Raw genomic sequence first — 24,380 nt, forward strand, 5'->3', positions numbered from 1 at the left:
AGTGACATAAAGCAGATGAGTGGTTGCCTGAGGACTGGTGACTGGGGAGGTGCAGTAGAGAGGGATTAATTACCAAGGGGCATAAGGAAACTTTTTGGAATAACGGACATATTATCTTGATTACAGTGATGGTTTCACAGCTGTATACACATGTCAAACTTATAAAAATGTACACTTCAAGTGTGTGCGTTGTAGTGTATTTAGTTATTTAGAAATCATGCTGACTGCTGGCAGAAGAATGTGTTGTAGGATGAGACAGGAGAAACCACAGCAAGTTCAGTTGAAAAGGTTTTGCAGTAGCCAAGGTGAGAGGAAGTGGTGATGGCAGCAGACACAGAGAAAAAGCAGAGAGATTCAGACTACGTTTAATGGATAGAATAAAGAGGACTTGGTAATGGATTGGATGTGGGAGGAGAAGAAAATGGAGGAATCACTGATAAGTCTTGGGTTTGAGGCTTGAGCAATTGGGTGGATTACGGTGCCATTTGTGGAGGATGAAAAAGACTAAAAAACAGTTTGGCAGCATGGGGAGAATTGAGTTTTTCAAGGCATGTGTTCTTGGAATTCCCATCTGTGGTCTGAACTGCATCGGGAAATGCCCGATGTGTGAGTTAAAAATGCTGATTGCTGGACTCCACCTCAGACCAAATCAGCATCTCTGGGAAACTGTGATCTACAGAATCTCCCCAGGCCACTGAAATCCATACTAAAGTTTGATGGCTACTTGATTTCATTTCTCCCTTCCCCTTTTCCCTTCTTCCCACTTTTTTCTTTCTCACTTGCCAGTTCGCCCTGAAGAATTAGCTTAGAAGGGGCGCCTGGGTGGCTCAGTCGGTTAAAGTGTCCGACTCTTGATTTCAGCTCAGGTCATGATCTCATGATCATGAGATCAAGCCCCACATCAGGCTCCACAACGAGTGTTGAGCCTGCTTAAGATTCTCTCTCTCTCCTTCGGCCCCTCTTCCCTGCTTACTCTGTCTCTCTCAAATAAAAATAATTTTAAAGAAAGTTAACTAAGAAGGCACTGCAAGTGTAACAATTGTAAACACATAATACCTAACAACAAAGTCCCAAAATTCATGAAGGGAAAACTATTAAATGAACGAATAAGTGAGCTCAGCAAGGATGCAGGAGACTTGACCAATATACAAAAATCAATTATATTTCTATACACTTGTAATGAACAACTTGAAAGGGAAATTAAGACAATAACTCTACTTGTAAACAGCAAAACACGCAATATACAATAGGATGAAAAAGAATAAAATACTTAGGAATAAATTTAAAAAAATTTTTTTTAATGTTTTATTTATTTTTTGAGAGAGCGAGCATGATTGGGGGAGGGGCAGAGGGAGAGAGAGACAGAATCCAAAGCAGGCTCCAGGCTCTGATCTGTCAGCACAGAGCCTGACACGGGGCTCAAACCCACAACGTGAGATCATGATCTGAGTTGAAGTCGGATGGTCAACCGACTGAGCCACCCAGGCTCCCCAGGAATAAATTTTTAAAAAGTGCAAGTCTTACACACTGAAAACTACAAAATATCATTGAAAGGAATTTGAGGCATACATAAACAAGTGGAAAGATATCCATGTTCTTAAATTGGAAAGCTTAATATTGTTAAGATGGCAATATTCACCTGATTGATCTATAGATTCAACACATTTCCCATCAAAATTCTTTTTTTTCCCCCAGAAATGGACAAGCTGGTAAAATTCGTGTGGATATATAAGGGACCCAGAATAGCCAAAACAATCTTGAAAGGAGAACAAATTTGGGGGGCTCATACTTCCTAACTTCAATACTTACTATGAAACTACAGTAACCAAGACAGTGTGGTACTGGCATAAAGATAGACATAAAGACCAATGGAATAGGGGCACCTGGCTGGCTCAGTCAATAGCACGTGAAACTCATGATCTCAGGGTCATGAGTTCAAGCCCCACATTGGGCATAGAGCTTATTTAAACAAACAAAAAAACAACCAACAAACAAACCTGACGCTTTCAAAAAAAAAAAAAAAACCAATAGACTTGAGTCTAGAAATAAACTAAAACATTTATGGTTAACTGATTTTCAACAGGAATGCCAAGACAATCCAATGGGGAAAAGAATAGTCTTTTCTTCTTTTTTTAAAGTTTTCTTCTTTTTTAAGTTTATTTACTTATTTTGAGAGACAGCACGTATGACAAAGGGAGAGGGGCAGAGAAAAAGGAAGAGAGAGGGGGAGGGAGAGAATGCCAACCAGGCTCTTCACTGTCAGTGCAGAGCCCGACTCGGGGCTTGAACTCACAAACTGTGAGATCCTGACCTGAGCAGAAATCAAGAGTCGGACACTCAATTGACTAAGCCACCTGGGTGCTCCAGCATAGTCTTTTCAACAAATGATGGAACACAGGAAATCCACATGCAAAAGAATAAAGTTGGACCCCTACCTCACATCATACTAAAAAATTAAAATTCTTAGAGGAAAATAGGGTTGGTTTTTATGACTTTGGATTAGACAGTTGTTTTTTAGATATGAGCCCCAAAGCACAAGTAATCAAATAAAAAATTGGAAAAATGAACTTCATGAAAATTGAAAACTTTCATGCTTCAAAGGACACTATCATGGGACACCTGGGTGGCTCAGTTGGTTAAGCACCTGACTCTTGATTTCTGCTCAGGTCATAATCTCATGGTCGTGGGATCGAGCCCCGCATCAGGCTCTGTGCTGACAGCATGGAGCCTGCTTGGGATTCTTTCTCTCCTTCTCTCTCTCTGCCCCTCCCCTGCTTGTGAGTGTGTGCTTTCTCTCTCTCTCTTTCTCAGGATAAATAAAAAATAAACTTTAAAAAATTTAAAAAAAAAGGAGACTATCAAGAAAATTATGGAACTATGGGAGAAAATACTTGCAAATCATATATCTGCTAAGGGATTTGTGGTTAGCATATAGAAAGAACACTTACAATTCAATATGAAAGGACAAATAATACTATTTAAAAATGTGCAAAGGATCTGAGTAAATATTTTTCCAAAAATTGATATACAAATGGTCTATAAGCACATAAAGACATTCAACATTTTTAGTCATCAGGGAAGTGCAAGGCACTTGAGATACATTGAGATCTTATTGAGTCACAGTGAGATAGATACCCTATGTATGCAAAACAGCTGTACCATTTCACGTTTCCTTATAAATTGCTGGGCAGGAGGTGGGGGGGGGGCGGGGCGGCCACCTGGGTGGCTCAGTCAGTTAAGCGTCCAAATTTGATTTCGGCTCAGGCCATGTTCTTACAGTTCATGAGATCCAGCCCCAAGTCAGGCTCCACACTGTCAGAGTCCCACTGCTTGAGAATTCTCTCTCCCCCCCTCTCTGCCCCTGCCCCACTTGCTCTCAAAATAAATAGATAAACACTTAAAAAAATAAAAATAAACTGCTGGTGGGGATACAAAATGGTGCAGGCATTTTGGAAAATACTTTGCCAATTCCTCAGAAAATTAAATGTAGAGTTATCATAGGCCCAAGCAATTCCACTGCTAGCTATATACCCAAAACAACTGAAAACTCACGTCCATTCAGAAACTCACACATGAACGTTCATAACAGCTTTATGCATAATACCCCAAAAATGGAAACCCAAATGCTCATCAACTGATGAATAAACAAAATGTGGTATAGCCACACAATGAAAAATTCATCAGCTATAAACAGGAATGAAGTACTGACACATCATACAACATGGATCAACCTTGAAAACATTATGATACATGAGAGAAACCAGCCACAAAAGACCACATATGATTCCATTTATATGAAATGTCCAGAATAGGCAAATCTATAGAGACAAAAAATTGATTAGTGTTGCCTGAGCTGGGGCTGTGAGTTGGGAGGAAATGGGGAGTGACTGCTAATAGGTATGGAGTTTCTTTTTGAGATGATGAAAATGTTCTAAAATTGATTGTAAATATACTAAAAACCCGTGAATTGTATACTTTATTTTTATTATCATTTTTAATCAAGGTATAATTGTCAGGGGTACCTGAGTGTCTCAATCGGTTAAGTGTCCAACTCTTGATTTTGGTTCAGGTTGATTTTGCAGTTGTGAGATGGAACCCTCAGTAAGGCTCCAAGCCCAGTACGGAGTCTGCTTAAGATTCTTTCTCCCTTGCTATCTGCCCCTCCCCAACTTCTGTGCCCTCCCATGCACGTGCTGTCTTTCCAAAAAAAAAGTGTAATTGTCATATGACATTAGTTTCACGTGTACAGCATGAGTCAATATTTGTATATATTGCAAAATGATCACTACAAGAAGTCTAACATCCATCACTATCCATGGTTATAAAATTTTTTTCTTGTGATGAGAACTTTCAAGATTTAATCCCTTAGCAACGTGCAATACAGTATTAACTATAGTCACCATGCCGTACATTATATCTCTGTGACTTATTTATTTCATAACTAGAAGTTTGTGCATTTTTACCCTTTCACTCATTCTTCTGCCACCACTCGCGCCCCCCCCCCCCACCTCTGGCAATAACCAATCTGTCTGTGCATTGATGAGCTTGGACTGGCTTTGTTTTCATTGTTGTTTTAAATTCCACATATAAGTGAGATCATAGGTATTTCTCTTTCTCTGACTCATAATGCCCTCAGGGGCCATCCATGTTGTCACAAATGGCAAGATTTCATTCTTTTTTTTTTAAAGATTAAACAAAATTTTTAATGTTTATTTTTGAGGGGGGGAGGGGCAGAGAGCAAGGGAGACACAGAAACTGGAAAAAAAAATCTTTTTAACGTTTATTTGTTTTTGAGAGACAGAAAGACAAGTGCAAGCAGGGGCAGAGAGAGAGGGAGACACAGTATCTGAAGCAGGTTCCAGGCTCCAAGGTATCAGCACAGAGCCTGACATGGGGCTCGAACTCACCAACCACAAGATCATGACCTCAGCCGAAGTCAGACGCTTAACCAACTGAGCCACCCAGGCGCCCCTTTTTTTAAAGGTTTTTTTTTTTAAGTTTATTTTTGAGAGAGAGAGAGAAAGAGTGCGTGCGTGCAGGAGTCTAGGAGGGGCAGAGAGAAAGGGAGACAGAGGATCCGAAGAGAGTTCTGCACTGACAGCAGAGAGCCCGATGTGGGGCCAAACCCATCAACTGTGAGACCATGACCTGAGCCGAAGCCAGACACTCAACCAACTGAGCCACTCAGGTACCCCAAGATTTCTTTCTTTTTTTTTTTTATGGCTGGATAATATTCCACTGTGTGAATGTGTGTGTGTGTGTGTGTGTGTGTGTGTGTGTATCACATTTTCTTTATCCATTTATCTACTGATGGACACTTGGGTTGTTTCCATGTCTTGGCTATTATAAATAATGCTGCAATAAACATGGGGGTGCATACATCTTTTTGAGTTAATGTTTTATTTTCTTTGGGTAAATACCCAGAGGTAGAATTGTTGGATCTGATGGTAGTTCTATTTTTAATTTTTTGAGGAACCTCCATACTGTTGTCCATAGTGGCTGTATCCATTTGAATTTTTTTTTTTAACGTTTATTTATTTTTGAGACAGAGAGAGACAGAGCATGAACAGGGGAGGGGCAGAGAAAGAGGGAGACACAGAATCTGAAACGGGTTCCAGGCTCTGAGCTGTCAGCACAGAGCCCGACGCGGGGCTCGAACTCACGGATCGTGAGATTGTGACCTGAGCCGAAGTTGGCCGCTTGTATCCATTTGAATTGTACACCTTAAACTGGTGAAATATAAGGTATATGAAATAGAGCTCAATAAAATGTTATATAAAAAGAGAAGCACACACACACACATACACATAGACACACAAAGAAGGCACTGTTTCTAAAGAAGGTCTTAAGTGGATTGAGCCATCCAGTAAGTTTAAATAGGTGACGCTAGACATGAAGTAGAGGACAGTTAATAAAGAGCCCCCACAGAGTTTAGAGCATTGTTATTGGCCCAGTTTTACAGGTGGGGAAATTGAGCTATGTAGAAATTTAAGGTCATACAGCTAGTACAGAATGGAAGCCAGATTCCAACCTAGGAAGTTGATAGCAAAGCTGTGGCCCTTAACTGCCACATTACTCTGTCTCCTTGAAACTCATGATTCTGCTTTAAGATAAAGGCAAGGAGGGGAACGCACACAACTGAAAATCTCTCAAAGGCATGGCTCTCTCTTCCTAGGGCAACTCCTCAGTGCTCATCAGAAACACTCATCATTTGGGTGCCTATTATCCGTTTAATAGACATTGTGGAAGTCTTGGTTTCTGCCATTTCTAAAGCAAAATTCAGGACAAAGCAATCCTTTTGAAGATATTCATCATGCAGCTTCTCTCCTTCAGGGAAGTGATGAAGTGATGTCTGTCTACCAATGTGAATACTCAGCTGGTAATGATCAGATAGAAGGCTTTGTGACACAGTACCTGAATGTCAGAGCAACCTCTGAAAACTCATAAAAACATGATGGTATATAAGCTCTTCTGAATTTTCATGACTACCCAGAACAATACTGATTTGTCAGTATAAATTTAATATAACAGATTTCTGTTTCTCACATTTCTGTGCTTTTATGTAAGTATAGGGTTTTGTTTGTCAAACCCTCATTTTTATCTGATTATCAAATGAATACAAGGACAGAAATCTGTCTTTGCATTTTGGACTATTTCTGTGAGCTAGATACCCATGTGTGGGATAATCCCAAGTCAAAGGGTATGAACATTTTTAAGGTTCTTGATCCTCATTTCCAAATTAATTTGCAAAAAGATTAAACCAATTTACACTCCCACCAGCAGTGTATGAAAATATATTTAAATGCAAATTCCAAACTGCAGAGAGTCTTTTTCTTAGGTATTTCGCTTAAAAAAACAATTTTTTTTTTTTAATGCTAAGCAAAAGCCGACCCAAGATGTTAAAAAAAGAAAGTCTGATATAAAAATGGAGCAGATAGTTAAAACAGCTTGGGCAGAAATAAGCTTTAAAAAGGCCCAAGCAGGCTGATACAAAATTTTAAGGCATCATAGCAAAACACAATTCTGAAGGGACCATTAACAATTTGGCTTAGATTAGGATAGCGACCGCCAAGAATGTTGGGCGTGGTCCATGTACCAAATTCTGGTTTCGAAAAAGCTGGGTATTTAATTTTTTTTAATACTTCACTTTGTTCTAAAGGCGATGTAAATACCTAAAAGGAGTAGCATTGTGTCTGAATAATCAATCCCGTGGAGATGAAATGAACCCACGCCCTCAGAACTACGGTCAGCGCTTATCTCTCCTACACGGAATGCCTCGCCTCTGTAATCTGAGTCCAGCTTGCAACCACAATGACCGCTTCTACGTCTAATAATGGGGCACAGTGATTTGGGGGGGGGGGTCTCGTGGGAGCGGTGCAGGCAAGGGGAAGCCCAGACTCGGCGTACCAATCCACTGAATTCTACACAAATCCCAAAGGTGCTGGAACCTCAGCCTTCGGCCAAGAACCCCCCACCCACCTTCGCCAGTTATTTGGGAACCAGCCCCGTTTCCGCCTACGAGGCTTCTATTACTTCTCTGTGCCCCCTCTGACTCGCTTCCCAGAGAAAGAGAAAGGTGACGCCCGAGGAGCAGCCAGAAACTCGATTTCGCCCCTCTCTACATCTCCTTTCTCACTTTTGTTCCTCCTTTCCTGCTGCCTCTCCCTTCTCTCTCCTTTTCTTCTCTTCTTTCCCCATCCTTCCTCCACGCCTCCTTTCCCTGCCTCTTCCCCGGACGGATCCGCAGTTCGCCTCCGCTCCTCCAGCTCGGAGCTCCCCTCCCCTCCCTTCCCCTCCCCTCCCCACCGCCCCAGCCTTCGGCTCGCGGCCCCTCCCGCAGCCAATCAGCGCGCGGCCTCCCGCGGCCCCGCCCCCGCCGGCCGTTCCGGGCGGGCCCGGTTGAGCCCAGGCCGCGGGTGCGGAGGGCGGCGCCGCGGGGCGGGGGCCGATGGGGCCTGGCGGACTGGCGGCGCCGGCGCGGGGCTCGCCTGGACGCGGGTGTGCGGGGCAGTGAGCGGGCGAGGCGGGCGCTGCGGCCCTCCCGGGATGGGCCGGCCCTGGCCTGGCGGGGCCGAGCCGGAGGCGAGGGCGGCACGCGGGCCAGGCCTGCCGGGCGGGCGGCCCGGGGGCTGAGGTAGAAGTGGGCGCGGAGGAAGGGGCCGAGCCAAGGCGGTGGGTGGAGCGGCGAGGGGGGCGGAGGCTGGGCCGCGGCGGGCGAGCGGAGCGGCGCGCCTGTCCGGGGCTCGGTGGCGGCGGCGGCGGCGGCTCTTGAGGAGGCTGAGGCGGCGGCGGCGGCGGCGGGCCGGACGAGCGCCCGGAGGTGGCGGACGAGGCGCCGGGGGCCCCCATGGGCGGGTGTGTGGGCGCCCAGCACGACTCCTCGGGCAGCCTCAACGAGAACTCGGAGGGCACCGGAGGTAGGTGAGCGCCAGGGGGCAGCCTCGGCCCCCCATTGTTCCTGGCCAGGCCCGGCCACCTGTCCCGGCCCCTGCGGGCCCGCGGGCCGCGCGGCCGGGGCCCCTGAGCCCCTTTGTCATCCCCTCCTCCACGTCACTCCCCGCGCTCCGCTTCCGGCCGCCCCGCCGGCCGCGGGGTCGCCCCTTGCCCTGCCGGCCCTGAGGAAAGTCCTTCGCCCGCCGGGGATGTAGCCCTCGGCCTCTCGACCCCACCGCCTCGGCTCGGGAAACTCGGACCAGAAACTGCCTTTCTTGGCCACCTCACCCCCTCTCCAGCCCGTTTAATTATTCAGGAACAGGATGGCGGCGCTGGGGTTGCAGAAAAGCGAATTGATGGGGGGGTTGGGGAGGGGAGCTTAATGCATTCCCTCCGACGGGCCCCGCCACATCTCTCCGCACCCTTCCTCGTTCGGCAGAGTTGGCTGGTCTCAGCTTTCCTGAGTTTCAGATGACAGCTGCCCTGGTTGGTTCCAATTTGGCCATTTAAACCTGCAAGTTTCTGGAGCTTGGCTGGGGAAGTCTCGAGTGGCCACACGCATTATTTTAAGGAGGGGTGGGGAAACCGTCCGCCCGAGGAAAACGTGGCTTCTTGCTACGGCTTGCGGGTGTTGGGCCAGTTTGCTGTCGGGGTGGGCTAGTTGAATTCCTATCCGCCTTACGTAAAGGAAAATATGTAGAGTAAAAGTACAAATGCAGGAGTCCGACTTAGCCCAGTGCTTTAAAAGTTTTCGAACACGGAATGCACTTCTAATTTATTGTAAATAGCAGCTGGCGGAGGAGAGCTTTTTAATTCAATCGGCATTGTGGTATAACAGTGTAACAATACAATTAATTCTACCTTTGCTTAAATGACCTTTGGCTGAGGCCGCTCTATAGCTTGTGTAGAGGGCAGAATGTTGTAGTTAAAGAAGAAACAGCTAGGAATAGCAAAGATGACAGTGCTGGTTCCGTTCCAACCTTCTGTTAGATGTCTCAGAATGTAAGACGTATTTATAAGTTCCTAAACTAAATCGTTTGGGGTGGGGGGTGAGAGGGTTTACAACTTTTTCTTTTACTAGCTTTTTGGACCAATTGCTCGCCCTGTCCCTGGAGCTCCATCTGTAAACTGTGTACACTAACATTTAGCTGATAAATTTCCTGAATTACATGATATTTTGCCATGCCACTTGATTAAAATCTGTGGGTTTCTTGTATGATTAAATCCTGGACGAATAGTTTGAGGGTTCATTGAAGTGTGTGGTGAAAAAAAATTGTCCATGAAAACACTACTTAATAGTGCATTTCAAGTCGTAGCATTGTGTTTTGGTGGCACATTAACAGTGAGATCCCCAGTGAGGACGAAGCAGAAGATTAAAAGTGCATGATTTGAAACAGCCCTGGGTTAAGGTCAAATTGGGGGTCAAAATGATTCTTCCTGCAATTGAAGTGATCATTAGTGGTACCAAAATACGCTAGTATGTGCTATAAATAGTGGGTTTTTGTTTGTTTGTTTTAAGATTTTAAATTTGGGATGCCTCAGTGGCTCAGCTGGTTAGGCGTCTGACTCTTGGTTTCATCTAGGGTCATGATCTCCGTTTGTGGGATCAAGCCCTGCATTGGGCCCTGCTCCGACAGCGTGGAGCCTGCTTGGAATTCTTTCTCCCCCGCTCCCTTTCTGCCCCTACCCTCTTGCACTTTCTCTCTCTCAAAATAAATAAACTTAAAAAAAAATTACTTTATTTTTTTTTAAGTAATCTCTGCAACCCATGCGGGGCTCAAATTCACAACCCCGAGATCAAGAGTCACATGCTCTACTGCCTGTGCCAGCCAGGCCACCCTGGTAGTGTTTAGTTTCAGTTACATCTAATTTGTTTTACACTCATTTAAAAATTTTAATAAACATTTTTCTCTTCTTGGTAATGAATTTGAACCAATTTATTGAAAACCTTTTGGTAATGTGACTTAGGACCAGCCAGGCATTATTAGCACGGGCCTTTAAAAGCATCAAGTCTTAGCTTTTGGTAATTTATTACCAGTAGTGTCTAGTTAGATAACCATAGTATTAGTTTCTTTGAGAACTGAGATCTCTGGACCTTAAGCTGCGCTATAACTTTCTAAAGTAAAATTTAGAAAAAAGGAACACCAACCACAAAACCTCTTACTTTTCTTCTGAAGAGAAAGTATGGGCCTCATGTGACGAGTGGAAGAAGTAGAGGAAGGGGCTGCGTGGGATAAAAAGATTGTTTTTGGAATTTGATTATAGAAGACTTTGTTCTTCATTATTGTCACGATAGTTAAGAGTTAATTGCGGTTTAAAGGAATTAGCTCAGGTGAGTGTTTTAGGTTAACACATTAAATAGTTTTTACTTATTATAGTAGGTTTTTGTTGAGAAGGGAAAGAGTATTCTTCCTAAGGGTGTTGGCACAGATCCTTTGCTTTTGAAACATAAATTGATGGTTTATAGTTTTCACCTGGACATTTGTGTTATGAAAAATTCTTTTATCAACATGAAGTAATTTTTCATGACAGTTTTACATTCACATTGTTTTCAAGTCTCACCATTTTAGATTGGTTTGACCTTTTTTTTTTTTTTTTTTTAAAGAGTGTGTGAATTGGGGAGGGTAGAGGGAGGGAGAGAGAATCCTAAGTGGACTCCACACTGAGCACTCGATCTCACAACCTTGAGATCATAACCTGAGCTGAAATCAAGCGTCAGACACTCAACCGACTGAGCCACATAGGTGCCCCTAGATTGGTTTGACTCTTGAATATCAGGTAACCTTAGTAAAAAATGACTGTTTTAAAAATCTTTTTGGCCATTTGAGATACTGTACTTTCTCTTTCCCTCTGGATCTAAGTCTCTTGTGCATGCAAGTAATTGCATATAGGAAAAAAACTTGCTTACTAAGGGATGTACTTTGAAGGAATTTGAGAAATTTTTGCAAAAGACTGTAGAATATGGAAATTGCTTAATCCACATTATAAGATTTGTGTTATATGTTATTTTGGAATCATTTGTAGTATCTTCCTCTGGCATATCTTGCCTAGAATTCAGTTTCTGAGTTTCAGCTAGTTTGATCATTTTTTAAAAGCCTAATTTTCATCAAGACAAGTATAGTATATACATTATACAAGATTATTTAGCAATTCACTTCAGGCTTCCATGTTCCTAGAACATTTTTTAGACAGCATGTTCTGTATAGTTGTCTGCCTTATTATGATGTGACATTGTGATGCTGGGGTTGGAACTCAGGACCTCTAGACAAGGCTTTATGTAGTCCATGGCATTGGCTAAGGAATGAAATCTCATGATTTTTAAAAATAAGTATGTGGGGAAAAAACAGTAAAGTGAAATTAGTTGAAGACAGCCAACTATTATTTTGTTCACCTCTTTAATGAACTTGATGTAGAAAGTGGGTTCTCACTTTCTGGGTGTATCTTTTGTTTTGCATAGTCAGTGATATCCCAAGGGGACTAACCCTCGGTGGTCACAAGTTTCCAGGTTTACAGCAGGATAACTGACTGCTGGCCATTCATTTCTTTATTTCATGTCTTGAGAATATCATGGAATTCTTTTGGGTATCCATTTATAGCAGCCTTATAGACACCTACTTGAGTAACTGGTTTTTGAATAATAACTACCATCTATCCAGTATTTATTATGTAACAGATGTTGTGCTCAGTGATTTGGTTTTCTCATTTAGTCTTCAATAACTCTGGAAGGTGGATAATATTTCTATTTTATGGATGGATTGAACCTGAGAGAAATTAAGTTGCTTAACATTGCATTGTTTATAAATGGCAGGCAGAACTTGAACTCAGTGCTGTGATAAAAAATGCTAGTTTCTCTTTTTTTCTAGTTTCATTTTTAAATTTGTGACAAAATACATATAAAATTTGCCATTTTAACCATTTTTAAGTGTACAGTTCAGTGGCATTAATTACATTCACCATCCCCATGTGCAACCATCCCCCCATAGTTTTAGAAACTATGTATTTCTAAAATTTTTCATCTCTTCAAACAGAAACTCTAGTTCATTAAGGAGTATTTCTTCTCCCCTCTCCCAACCCATTAACTTCTAAATCTAAGTTTTTTCTCTGTGAATTTACCAAGTCTAGATATTTCACATAAGTAGAATCATACAGTATTTGTCCTTTTCTTTCTGATATATTTCACTTTGCATAATGTCTTCAGGTTAATCCTGTGGTAGCAAGTATCAGTACCTCATCCTTTTTATGGCTCAATAATACTCCATTGTATGTATATACCACATTTTGTTTATCCATTCTTCTACACAGACATTTGGGCTGTGTCCACTTTTTGGCTATTGTGAATAACGTGGCTATGAACTTTGGTGTACAAAGAGCTGTTTGAGTCGCTGTTTTTGGTTCTTTTGGATATAATATACCTAGGTGTGGAGTTGCTAGGTTAAATGGTTTACTTTTTTGAGGAACTGCCAAACTTTACCACAGTGGCTGCATCATTTTTCATTCCTACCAGCAACATACAAGGGTTTCGGTTTTTCCATATCTTCATCAACACTTGTTATTTCCCATTTTTAAAATTAATAGCCCTTGTAGTGGGTATCTCACTGTGGTTTTGGTTTGCATTTCCCTAATGACTAGTGATGTTGAGCATCTTTTAATTAAAGTGCTTCTTGGACATTTGTTTATCTTCTTTGGAGAAATGTCTGTTTAAGTCCTTTGCCTGTTTTTTAATTGGGTTGTTTTGGGGTTTTTTGTTGTTGTGTTGTGGGAGGCCTTTGTATATTCTGTATATAAACTCTTATCAGATACATGATTCGAAGATATTTTCTCCCATCTTTTCACTTTTTTTTGTTTTTAAGATTTTATTTTTAAGTAATCTCTGTACCCAAGGTGGGGCTTGAACTTACAACCCTGAGGTCAAGAATCCCATGCTCTACCAACTGAGCTAGCCAGGTGCCCCATCTTTACTCTCTCTTGGTAGTGTCCTTTGATGCATAAAAGTTTTTAATTTTAATGAAGTCAAATTTATTTTTTCTTTTGTTGCCTGGACTTCTGGTTTTTGTTTTAAATGTATATTTAACTAATCCTTCACTGATGGAGAAAGAATAAATCTTTAACCAGTAATTCATAAGTCTAACTTAACTAACGTTTGCTTTCTTAACTATGAATAGAAAACTATTTGAAGTTTATTTTCTGTCTTATGTGGTGAAAAGGTTGATTAGTAGTGAAATGGTTTTTAAAAAGTTGACAAAAGTAATCCATAAACCTACTTCAACTTCTTAATCAAGAGATGATTGTTACATTTTCCGTAGAAGCATTTCACAATCAAAAGGCATTGAAAACCCACAATATGCCCAACATTGGGTTGGTTGCTGTTGTTCCAAAAAAGGAATCATGATCTTATTTCTTGAGTATGTCAGAATCCTTTTTTAGGAAAGCATAATAAAATATGCACACATGAAACAACTGTAAAACACTGGTAAACAGATAAATATACTATAGGATAAACTGCGCAAGTGCTGAGGGAATAAAAGAAAATAGTGATCTGAGCTGCTCAAAGGTGGTCCCGCTACCAGCAGTTTTGCTGTAACCTGGGAGTATGTTAGAAGTGCAAAATCTCAGGCCCGCCCCCAGACCTAGTAAATCAGAATCTTCATTGTAACTAGATTTTCAAATGGTTCCTCTGCATATTGAAGTTTGAGAAGCACTGTACAGGATTGCTTACAGTGGGCAGAGATTAGAGCAAGGAACCCATTAGGAAAAAAATGGCATGAATTGGGACTGTATTGGATAAAGGGGTATAGAAAAGAAAGTAAAATACAGACAGTCCCTGACTTATGATGGCTCAATTTAGGATTTTTCAGTTTTACAGTGGTGCAACGTGATACATACACATTCAGTAGAAACCATACTTGAGAGTTTGAATTTAGTTTTTTTTCCATGGCTGATGATAGGTGATATGATACTCTCTCGAGATGCTGGGCAGAGGCAGCAACCTGCAGCTCCCAGTCAGCCACGTGGTCAGGATCATGAGGGTAAGCAACGGATACTCTTACCATTTTGTTTCTCACCTTCAGTATAGTATTCGACAAATTACGTGGTATTAGGCTTTGTGTTAGATGATTTTGCCCAACTGTGGGCTAATGTAAGTGTTCTGAGCACATTTAAGGTAGGCTAGGCTAAACTATGATGTTCTGTAGGTTAGTTGTATTAAATGCATTTTCAATTTATGATGATTTCAATTTACGATAGGTTTATTGGAACATAACCTCGTCCTAAGTCAGGGAAGATCTGTAAACCCGTGTTTGTGAATCTGGGTGACCAGGAATATTGAGGTGGCTTGGCAGGTTTTGGGGAATAAGAAAGAGCTATCTGGGGCAAGCTATAATTTGCCTTTCAGTATGCCAAGGTTTAGTTGACGCAAGAATTTTTAAGTTGGGACATCATGTAGGGTGGTGCAGATGTTTAGATATGGAACTCTTATTCAGGATTAGGAATGTGGATTTTGGAGTCTTTGGGGGAGGTTTACTGAAGGTGTAAAAGTAAATGACTGCTATAAGTAAGTGAAAAGAAGAAGAAAGTACTAAGAACTGAGTCATGAAAATTTCACAGAAGATGGACCTGACCATTCTTACAATTTCAGAAAATAATTTATTTTGTTAACTTCTCATTCTAGTTTGGTGTTTGCAGAAGTTCTACCTGTAGTGTATTACTCACATCCAGACTCAAGGTAGACTTCTTGGGCATCCAGCCCTAGAATATACCAGTAGGCCTTTTGAGGTTGATATACTTCAGAACAAACACATTTCTCTACAAAACACTGGTTTTTTTCTTCACCAAGAATATCATTCATATCTCTATCTTATGTATTTTCAATGTCCCATATATTCTACACATCATCTAATTAGTTTGCTGATTGAATTTTCTTATGCTTCTACTCTTAGGACTGGGTCTATAATTAAAAATGAAGTAGAACTGAGCATGAGGAGGGCTGATGATTAGGCTGCCCTTCTCCTTAGTGTGACAGTTGAAGTAAAAATTTTTCCTATTTTCTGGGCTGGTAGCTCTGTGGCTTTATGAGTAGGATGCATAAAATTTTATGCCAGTTGGAGAAAGACATACTACAAAATAGGAGGCATTTACTGGATATAAAGCAGAGGGTGCTTGATTTTACCAGAATGAGTATAGCTGTGGGGGAAGACCAAAAGGAAAATAGGCAGCAAGAAGGTGTGTGTTGGAAATCCAGGGGAACTCTGGGTAGGAAGGCTGTAGGTATGAGAACAAAATTTAGGTCGGGGACGCTACAGTTGGAAAATACTGAGATGTGGGGAAAGCTGAATCCTCTTTGGAAGGAGATTTAAGCACTCAAGTTTTTATTAAAAATAGACATGGGATATTATATCCCTGGCTAGTCCAATTTTGTTTTCAGTTTTCTAGCAAATAAAAGGTTGACATTTTTTCCCAGTCAAGATTATCTTGGACTTTATGTTGGAATGGCATTTTTAAAGATTCTTGCTATGGATAGTAAATGGCCTGGGTTTTTTTCATCTCTGATTTTATTTAGGAATCAGTTGCTAGGGGGCGCCTGGATGGCTCAGTTGGTTAAGTGTCCACTTGGGCTCACGTCATGATCTCAGAGTTTGTGGGTTCGAGCTCCACATTGGACTCTGTGCTGACAGCTCAGAGCCTAGAGCCTGCTTCGATTCTGTGTCTCCCTCTCTCTGCCCCTCGCCTGCTCACACTCTGTCTCTCTCTCTCAAAAATAAACATTAAAAAAAAAATCAGTTGCTAGTGCTATATACTATGGGTAGAATCTTTATGCCATTAGAAATGATAAGAATCTTCATTCTGATTTTTGATGATCCTAGTCTGTAACACCTCTCTTTAAAAAAATTTTTTTTAATGTTTTATTTATTTTTAAGACAGAGAGAGACAGAGCATGAGTGGGGATGGGGCAGAGAGAGAGGGAGACACAGAATCTGAAGTAGGCTCCAGGCTCCGAGCTGTCAGCACAGAGCCCGATGCAGGGCTGGAACTCACGAACTGCGAGATCATGATCTGAGCCGAAGTCAGATGCTCAACCAACTGAGCCACCTGGGTGCCCCTGTAACACCTCTCTTATGGAGAAATTTTAATAGATGGATTTTACTTTTTTTTTTTTTTTTTTAAGATTTTATTTTTTAAGTAATCTCTACACCCAACATGGGGCTTGAACTCACAACCCTTAGATCAAGAGTTGGATGCTTTTCCAACTGAGCCAGCCAGGAGCCCCTATTTTTTTGTTTAAACGTTTTTGTTTTAGTTTATTATTTATTTTGAGAGAGTGAAAGAGCACAAGCAAATGCAATGGGGGGATGGGGAGGGAGAGAGAGTGTGAGTGTCTCAAGTAGTCAACATGCTGTCAGCCCACAACTGTGGGATCATGACCTGAGCCGAAATCAAGAGTCGGATGCTCAACTCACTGAGCCATTCAGGCGCCCCTATTTTAAAATCTGATTTTCTTACTGCAAATGCAGAGCTTTGGCAGCACCTGCTAGTGGTACTATACTTAGGTGAGTCTTCTAATAGGAATGATTATTGAGTGTTACTCTCTTGTAGTGAGGAACTTTTGCCATTGTGTTTATGAATTAGTTATCTCTCTTGTGGCTTTTGACCAAGACACATTCTTCTCTTGTTGCAAGAAAGCATTAGATTGATTTCGTTAAACAACATAATCATATTAATTGGGCATGATGATCAATTTGCTGATTTAGTGATTCTCTCATTTTTCCTTACTGCAGACCACCTGAATGGTTTATCTTCATTTGGTGGACCATTGCACCTGATTCTTCCCGCCGCCCCTCACCATCCCTACCCAGCTTTCTGCTTCTGCTTATCGGGCATACTAGGCTACCAGCAAGCTCCTCATGATTCACTGGTAGTTCAAGGACCATAGGTTGAGACTTTACTAACGCGTATGTACTTAAAGATGCATGTGTGTTGGCCGAGAACAATCAGCATGTATTTGCCTTGCATCAGCCACTTTTGACTTGCAGTCAGCAACAATCAAGTTTGTTTTTGAATATATTCCATATATTGAGCTGAGAGGTTAAATATTGCTGAGTATGCATTGAGTGTTGTAATGCTGTTTTTTGCGTGTTTGCAGTAAAACTTTTAGGCATTTCCATTATTGCTCTGTTTTCAGAAATGGAATTTCTGTTCAAGTTAGATGTCTAAACAAAAACATCCTAATGTGTGAAAGTCATTTTAAGTGAATTTTACTTGAGTGTGAGTGAGGTCTTGATATATCAAGACTTGACTAAATAATGAAGTAGTGACTTTTGGACTTTTCTCATGAAGTCCTCAAAACCCTTCAGATAATTTTTTGCATGTATTATGATTGGCTCATAGGTATGAGCTAGGGCAGGCCTCTTTGCATCAGTTGAGATCATTTCCGTGCTTGTGGACTATGTGACAAGAGTATCAAAGGGGCAGAATAACAGATAGTCCAGATCACTTGGTTATGCTTCATGATAAACTATCACTTTCAACTCAGGGCAAACATCTTATTTTTTTAAACTGGAACTTTTAAAAATAGCCAGCCTCCATTATTTCTAACTGCCAGTGCTTATAGCTAACCATATAAATAAGGCCTGCTCTCTGATATCAAGTAGCCTGTGGTTGAGTAGAGGAATCATACATTTAATTAGGAAAAGTTTTAAAAGCCTCTACAGTGGGGCTCCTGGGTGGCTCAGTCAGTTAATCGTCTGACTTCCGCTTGGGTCATGATCTCACAGCTGGGGAGTTTGAGCCCCGCGTGGGGCTCTGTGCTGACGGCTCAGACCTGGAGCCCACTTTGGATTCTGTCTCCCTCTCTTTCTGTCCCTCCCCTGCACATTCTCTGTTTCTCTCTCCTTTATTTTTTTCCCCCCACCCCATCTGCCCTTCCCTCTTTTTTCTTTTTTTTCTTTCTCTCTCCTTTAAAAATAAACATTAAAAAAAATTTTTTTTAAAGCCTCTACAGCAATGGAAAAAGTATTATAGAAGTTCAGAGAATAGTGGGGAGCAGGGTCAGAAAGCTTCACTGAAGAGGGGATATAAGAAGTTGGTCTTGAAAGAGGAGTAGATGGAGACAAAGTAGAAGGCAGAGGAAATTATTTGTATAGCAATATGAGAAAACCTGGCATTTTGGCGGACTGGCAAGAAGCTTGTGGAGGGGTAGGTGAAATATGAAGTTATTAAGGTATGTTGTCAGATTTTAGGAAGGCACAGTTGCCACAATTAATAGACCAGTTGCGAGACAATATATAGGTGATGGTATTTAAGTGGATTTTTTGTGTGCTAATTCCCATTTAATGCTGCATTCTGAGGTTATTTGATACAAAATTCTGATGTAGCAAGGTGTTACAATCTTTAGCATATTTTTATTCTTTTGTAATTTGAATCATATTGTCACATATTAAACAGCAGAAATGTGTTTCACTTTTTTGCATGCACATGGGGTGCCTGGCTCACCCACTCAGAAGAGCGTGTGGCTCTTGATCTTGAGGTCGTGAGTTCCAGCCCCATGCTGGGTGTAGAGATTATTAATAAATAAATAAACTTAAAAAAAACCACCTTTTTAATATGTACGTGTATGTATATGTTTGTCCCACATCAGTTTTTGTCTCTGGTCCTAGGTTTCTGGCACATGGAAAGAGTTTGCGCTAAGATTCTGCAGACCTGCCTGAGTTTTAATCTCTTGAAAAGGCCTGCATTATCTCTGGTGCTTTGGGCTCCGTTTCTCACATTGTTGAAAGAAGAGAATGGATTAGATCATCTTTGTCAAGATTATATCTTAATTCTTTTTTAAAATATTTTTAATGACAGTTTTCAAGCATATTGAAAAAATTAATATAATAAACATTTGAATATCCATCACTTAGATTAAACAGTGTGTGTGTGTGTGTGTATTTGCGTAACTGAGAGTATAGACATCATGACACTTCAACATGTAAATACCATTATCACTCCTAAGAAGATTATTCCCTAAGATCAAGTCCATAATCACAGTCCACCAATTGTCCCAAAATGCCTTTTATAGCTATTTTTTTCAAATTAAGATCTATTCAGCATTGAGACATTGCATTTGTTTTTGTATTTAATTTTTTAAAATCTAGAACAGCTTCTCCCCTTTTCTTCCCTATGACATTGATTTTTTGAAGAGTATTATAGAATGTATCACATTCTGGGTTTGTCTGATTGTCATTTAGTGTATTTCTCTAGCCTCTGTATTTTCTTTAAACTGAAAATTTGGTAGATCTAATACTAACAGAATGTGATTATTTCCTAGGCTATCCTGGATCCAAAATCCAAACTTTTCCCAGTTCTTTTCTCCTAACTTCCAACACTGGGATAATCTTTGATTACTGAATAAATCTGAACTTTATTTTCATTTTCCCACCCAGAAACAAGCTTAAGATCTACTGTCAGCCTGCAAGTCTACAGTACCCTATTATTAACTATAGTCACTATGCTGTACATTATTAGATTCTCAGAGTTTATTCTTTTTATAACTGAAAGTTTGTACCCTTTGTATCTACATTCCTTTCTTTCAGAGTGTGAGTGGGGGAGGGCAGAGAGAGAGGGGGAGACAATCTGAAGCAGGCTGCAGGCTCTGAGCTGTCAGCACAGAGCCTGATGCAGGGCTCAAACTCGCAAACTGTGAGATCATGACCTGAGCTGAAGTCAGCCACTTAACCGACTGAGCCACCCAGGCTCCCCTCCTTTCTCTCATTTTTATAAAAAGGTTCTATTTTTTTTTAATTTTTTTTTAATGTTTATTTATATCAGAGAGAGAAAGAGAGCACAAGTGGCAGAGGGGCAGAGAGAGATGGAGACACAGAATGTGAAGCAGGCTCCAGGCTGTCAGCACAGAGCCGGACACGGGGCTCAAACTCACAAGCCGTGAGATCATGACCTAAGCTGAGGTCGGACGCTTAACGGACTAAGCCACCTGGGTGTCCCTATCATGGTTATTTTTCGACATTACTTATCTTCTCGGGATGTAAGCTGCATTGGCCTGGTACAGACTTCATAATACTTGAGGTTTCATAATACCTTAGACTCAGTTAACTGTTGTGTGACATACATTTTTGACTTTATAATGGTGTTAGGGAGAAAGTAAAATTCCACTAATAGAAGACTTACTTAATTCTAGAACAAGAGCTCTTTGTTAACTAGAACCATATAGCGTAATGAAAAGTTCCAGTTCCACCTCTGTCTCTCTAGATCTAATATGACCTTCAGTCACTTGACTTCCCCATTTCTTGTTTTTTTCTTATCTATAAAATGAGCATGTTTGTTGGATGAGATCAGTATACTCAAACTTTTTTAACAGTTGAATCTCCTTTTTTTTAGGTATACCTTACCTTGAATACTAAAGTATCAGCCTCAGCATTTCATTTTCTTTTATTTTGATTGTACAGTCACTAAAAAAAATTAGAGTCTCATAAAGTTCTATAGGTTTTTTTAAGTTTGAACCACTATCGACTGTACTCAAAACTTCAACATTATGTCTTCCAGTATTGTGACTTATGTTATATTTTCATTAAGCATTGTTGAGTTACTTTTTGTCATGAGAGAATATGCTGAGCAGGTATATCTAAACTTGCTGTGACATTTAATGGGGCCCAGACCTGCACAGTACCATATTAGTGTGTTCACTGGTACATTGTTACATGAGTGGACATGTGTGTGCCTGTATTAAACAAAAGGCACCGTGCAGAGCTCTTGATTTCCCAATCAATGACCCATTTCAAGAAGTTCCCTAAGTTTCATATGTGCATAGAGAAAGTAAGAGAAGCTTTATTCCAATGTCACCATGATTAGTTTCATGATGAACATGTTTCATGATGGTCTGTATGTTTGAAATTTAACATTTGATGTGTGGGGTCTTGGTATTATGATTCTTAAAAAGTAACATATTTTACATATAATTTGAATCATGTTTGTAGAACTCTGAAGCAACTGTTTTGTTTCCTTGAGTTCTTTGGAACCAGTTTTTAAAATTAGTTGATTAGATCCTAGGAAAAATCTTTAACACATAATTTCAGTAGGTTTTTCTCTATTCTCAGGATAGGCATACTGTTGTGGGCATTGTATTAGATATCTGTGGTTTCATAGAATTACTGAAAAAGTACTATATGAATTAAGTATAAAACTTTAAGAGCAAACAAAAGAAAGGTAACACATTAAAAATAGCGAAGATGCGGGGGCCTGGTTGGCTTAGTCAGTAGAGCATGCAACTCTTGATCTTGGGGTTGTGCGTTTGATCTTGGGGTCATGAGTTCAAATCCCACATTGGGCATAGAGCTTACTTAAAAAAGAGATAGTGAAGGGAATCAATGCGGTGGTAACTTGTGCCTATATCACTAAGTGCAGTCTGGTTTTAGATCTGGAAGTTTGTTTACTGCCTGCATTTGACTTGGCCTTTGCCAGGATTTAAAAGGGTAGTAACAAGCCCACAGGTGGTCTCTTTCTTCTGGAGCAACCTTTGGCTTCATAATGTACTCTGTAAGTGAAGCTGTTTCATTATTTAAGACATGAACTTTACCTCTCAGCCCATTTGAAGCTTGGCACTATTAGGCCTACTCTTCTCTCTGACACAGCTTCACTTTTCTCCTTTCTCTCTTGGGTGTCAAATATTTCAGCTCTTTGTCTACAATTCAAGCATGCTTGTATTATGTTTAAACTTTGGAGTTTCAGGGGTGTCTGAGTGGATTAGTCGGTTAAGCGTCTGACTTGATTTTGGCTCAGGTCATGATCTCATGGATCCGTAGGATCAAGCCCTGTGTCAGGCTCTGTGCTGGCAGTGCAGAGCCTGCTTGGGATTCTCTCTCTCCCACTCTGCCCCTCCCCCCCCCTTTCAAAATAAATACATAAACATTAAAAAAAAAGAAAACTTTGGAAGTTCAGGCAGGAAGTGCTTAATGGAAATGGGGTTGATAAATGAGATCTTGTGTTTGAAAGATTTGACTGTGGCTTATGAAGGAAGAACCAGAATGAGATGATGCTGAGAGGGACCTAGTAGGTGAGGTCTGATGTCTGTCATATATGTTAGTCAGACTTTGCTTATAAAGAGTGAACTATATTGAGATAAAACAAAGAAGGAATGTCAATGAAAGAAAGATCTTAGCATCTAGTGAGCAAGGCTTGGATTTTCTTTCCTTTTCAAGACCTTTGACCTTTTCACTTAGTATATATTTACATAGTAAATATTTGCTATGAAATGCTTTTTTATTAAGTTCTTAAAAATAGCATGGCCCTTCCTCATTTTTTTAATTGCTTTTAGAAATTATTTGTTTACTTGTTTATTTCTTACTTGCCTCACAGTATTATAAGCTCTGAAATAATAAATGGATAATTATGACTGTTTTATCACTTGGAGAATGAAAAGTTTACTACTTGGCTTTAGTTATTTAATTTGATTTTTGGATGAAATTATTTTATTACTAGTTCCTTAGTTGTATGAAAGCCCATTGTCTTATAGAGACTCCTCACCATAATTAACTCTGGGATAAATACTTATTTACCCAACTGAAGGAGGCAGTGATCTAATTTGCTTGTTAAGGTCTCCCTGCTTATTTTGTGTGTATTTTTGTTATTTTCTTCTGTCATCCTTAGCAAACCTAGTGATGATTTGAATTGCTTTGCATATGAAAAGAGTTAATTATATTTATAGCCCACCCAGCCCAGTAGAATTGTTAGGCTGCCCTTGAGCTGAATTTGTGTTTACATTGAATGCAGCAGAAATCTAGTTTTCACATATAGCCTATAAAGTATTCTATTAACAGGGAATAATAAAGACATTCTTTATGAATTTTCTGAATTTAGGGATTTTTGTTTATTCATTCGGTGGGTTTTTTTCAGCAGACATTTTAGGGGATGTTAGAGGAGGGCAAAGTCTGAGGACAAGTGGTAGGATGAAACTGATCTTTGAAGTATTTTACCAAACACAAATTTCACTTTGGGGGTCTAACCCACACTCCTCCATGTAAAAAGTATAAGGCGCTTTGTGTTTGGGAGGAAATTAGTTACACAAATACAATATTATAACATGTAGCTCTTTAATGCATGCCTTGTGTTATGAGATATTTAGTAATGCAAATATATTTCGCACTTTTCATCCTGTTTTTACATATCAAAATCTCCCTGTTATTTGCACAGCAAACACATTGAGCATACCAATATGACAAGCTGAGCGTACATACTGTTTCAACAGGGCCTAGCACAGTGGCTTGTAAGTAACATGTACGTAAGAAATACTTGTTGAATGAGAGCTTGAAGTAATTCAGAGTAATGGCTTTTCGATTGTTTAAGGTTCACAAGTATAATTAATATGTGAGAAGAGCCATAATTGCAATACATAATCTTTTCCTTTGTTGTAGTTTTTGGTTTAAAAATAAATCTTCACATTTTCTTGATTCTTACAAGGACCCTTTGACTTTAAGGAAAGATGATGTTAATATCGCTGGTTCACAGGGGAGGAAACTGAAGCACAGAGATGTTTCGAATAAGGAATAAAACGAGTATCCCAAACTAAGCTCCATTTTCTGTTTTGTAACTCCATATCCTCTCCACAGATGGTGAGGGGTTTGGGTGGACTTTTCTTTCCTTGCTGCAGAAGTGTGTGTGTTTTTCCTTTGTGGCAATAAGCATAGTTGAAGTTAATGGAATGTGTTTCTTAAGGACTCTCATGTTCACTCTTGTATTCAAAATGGAGATGACAGCAGTAAAAAATGAGGTAGATAGTTGCCTTTGATCTTAGTCAATAAATTATCTTGCTTTTCACAAGATAGAAAATTTGAACTAAGATGTTAGTTATCTAAAGCTGGTGAAATGGGAAAAAGTGTTAGTCTTGTTCATCTTTTGTGCCCTTTTACTTGCTTATCTTTTGCACTTTTACCTCTGCCTCCTAACCTAGATTGAATGTTTTC

At 40.4% G+C, this 24,380-nt stretch overlaps 1 protein-coding gene across 1 annotated transcript in view; it reads left to right on the forward strand.

Annotated features, from left to right (window-relative positions):
- The first annotated feature begins 7,898 nt into the window (after positions 1-7,898).
- UBTD2 (ubiquitin domain containing 2) overlaps positions 7,899-24,380 on the forward strand; it is a 62,416-nt gene continuing 45,934 nt past the window's right edge. The window contains exon 1 of the mRNA XM_027034502.2: positions 7,899-8,417. Coding sequence (XP_026890303.1) covers positions 8,348-8,417 — 70 coding nt within the window. The 5' untranslated portion in view covers positions 7,899-8,347. The remainder of the gene's footprint in view (positions 8,418-24,380) is intronic.

Source organism: Acinonyx jubatus, chromosome A1 (genome assembly GCF_027475565.1).
Source record: "Acinonyx jubatus isolate Ajub_Pintada_27869175 chromosome A1, VMU_Ajub_asm_v1.0, whole genome shotgun sequence".
NCBI classification, from domain to species: Eukaryota; Metazoa; Chordata; class Mammalia; order Carnivora; family Felidae; genus Acinonyx; species Acinonyx jubatus.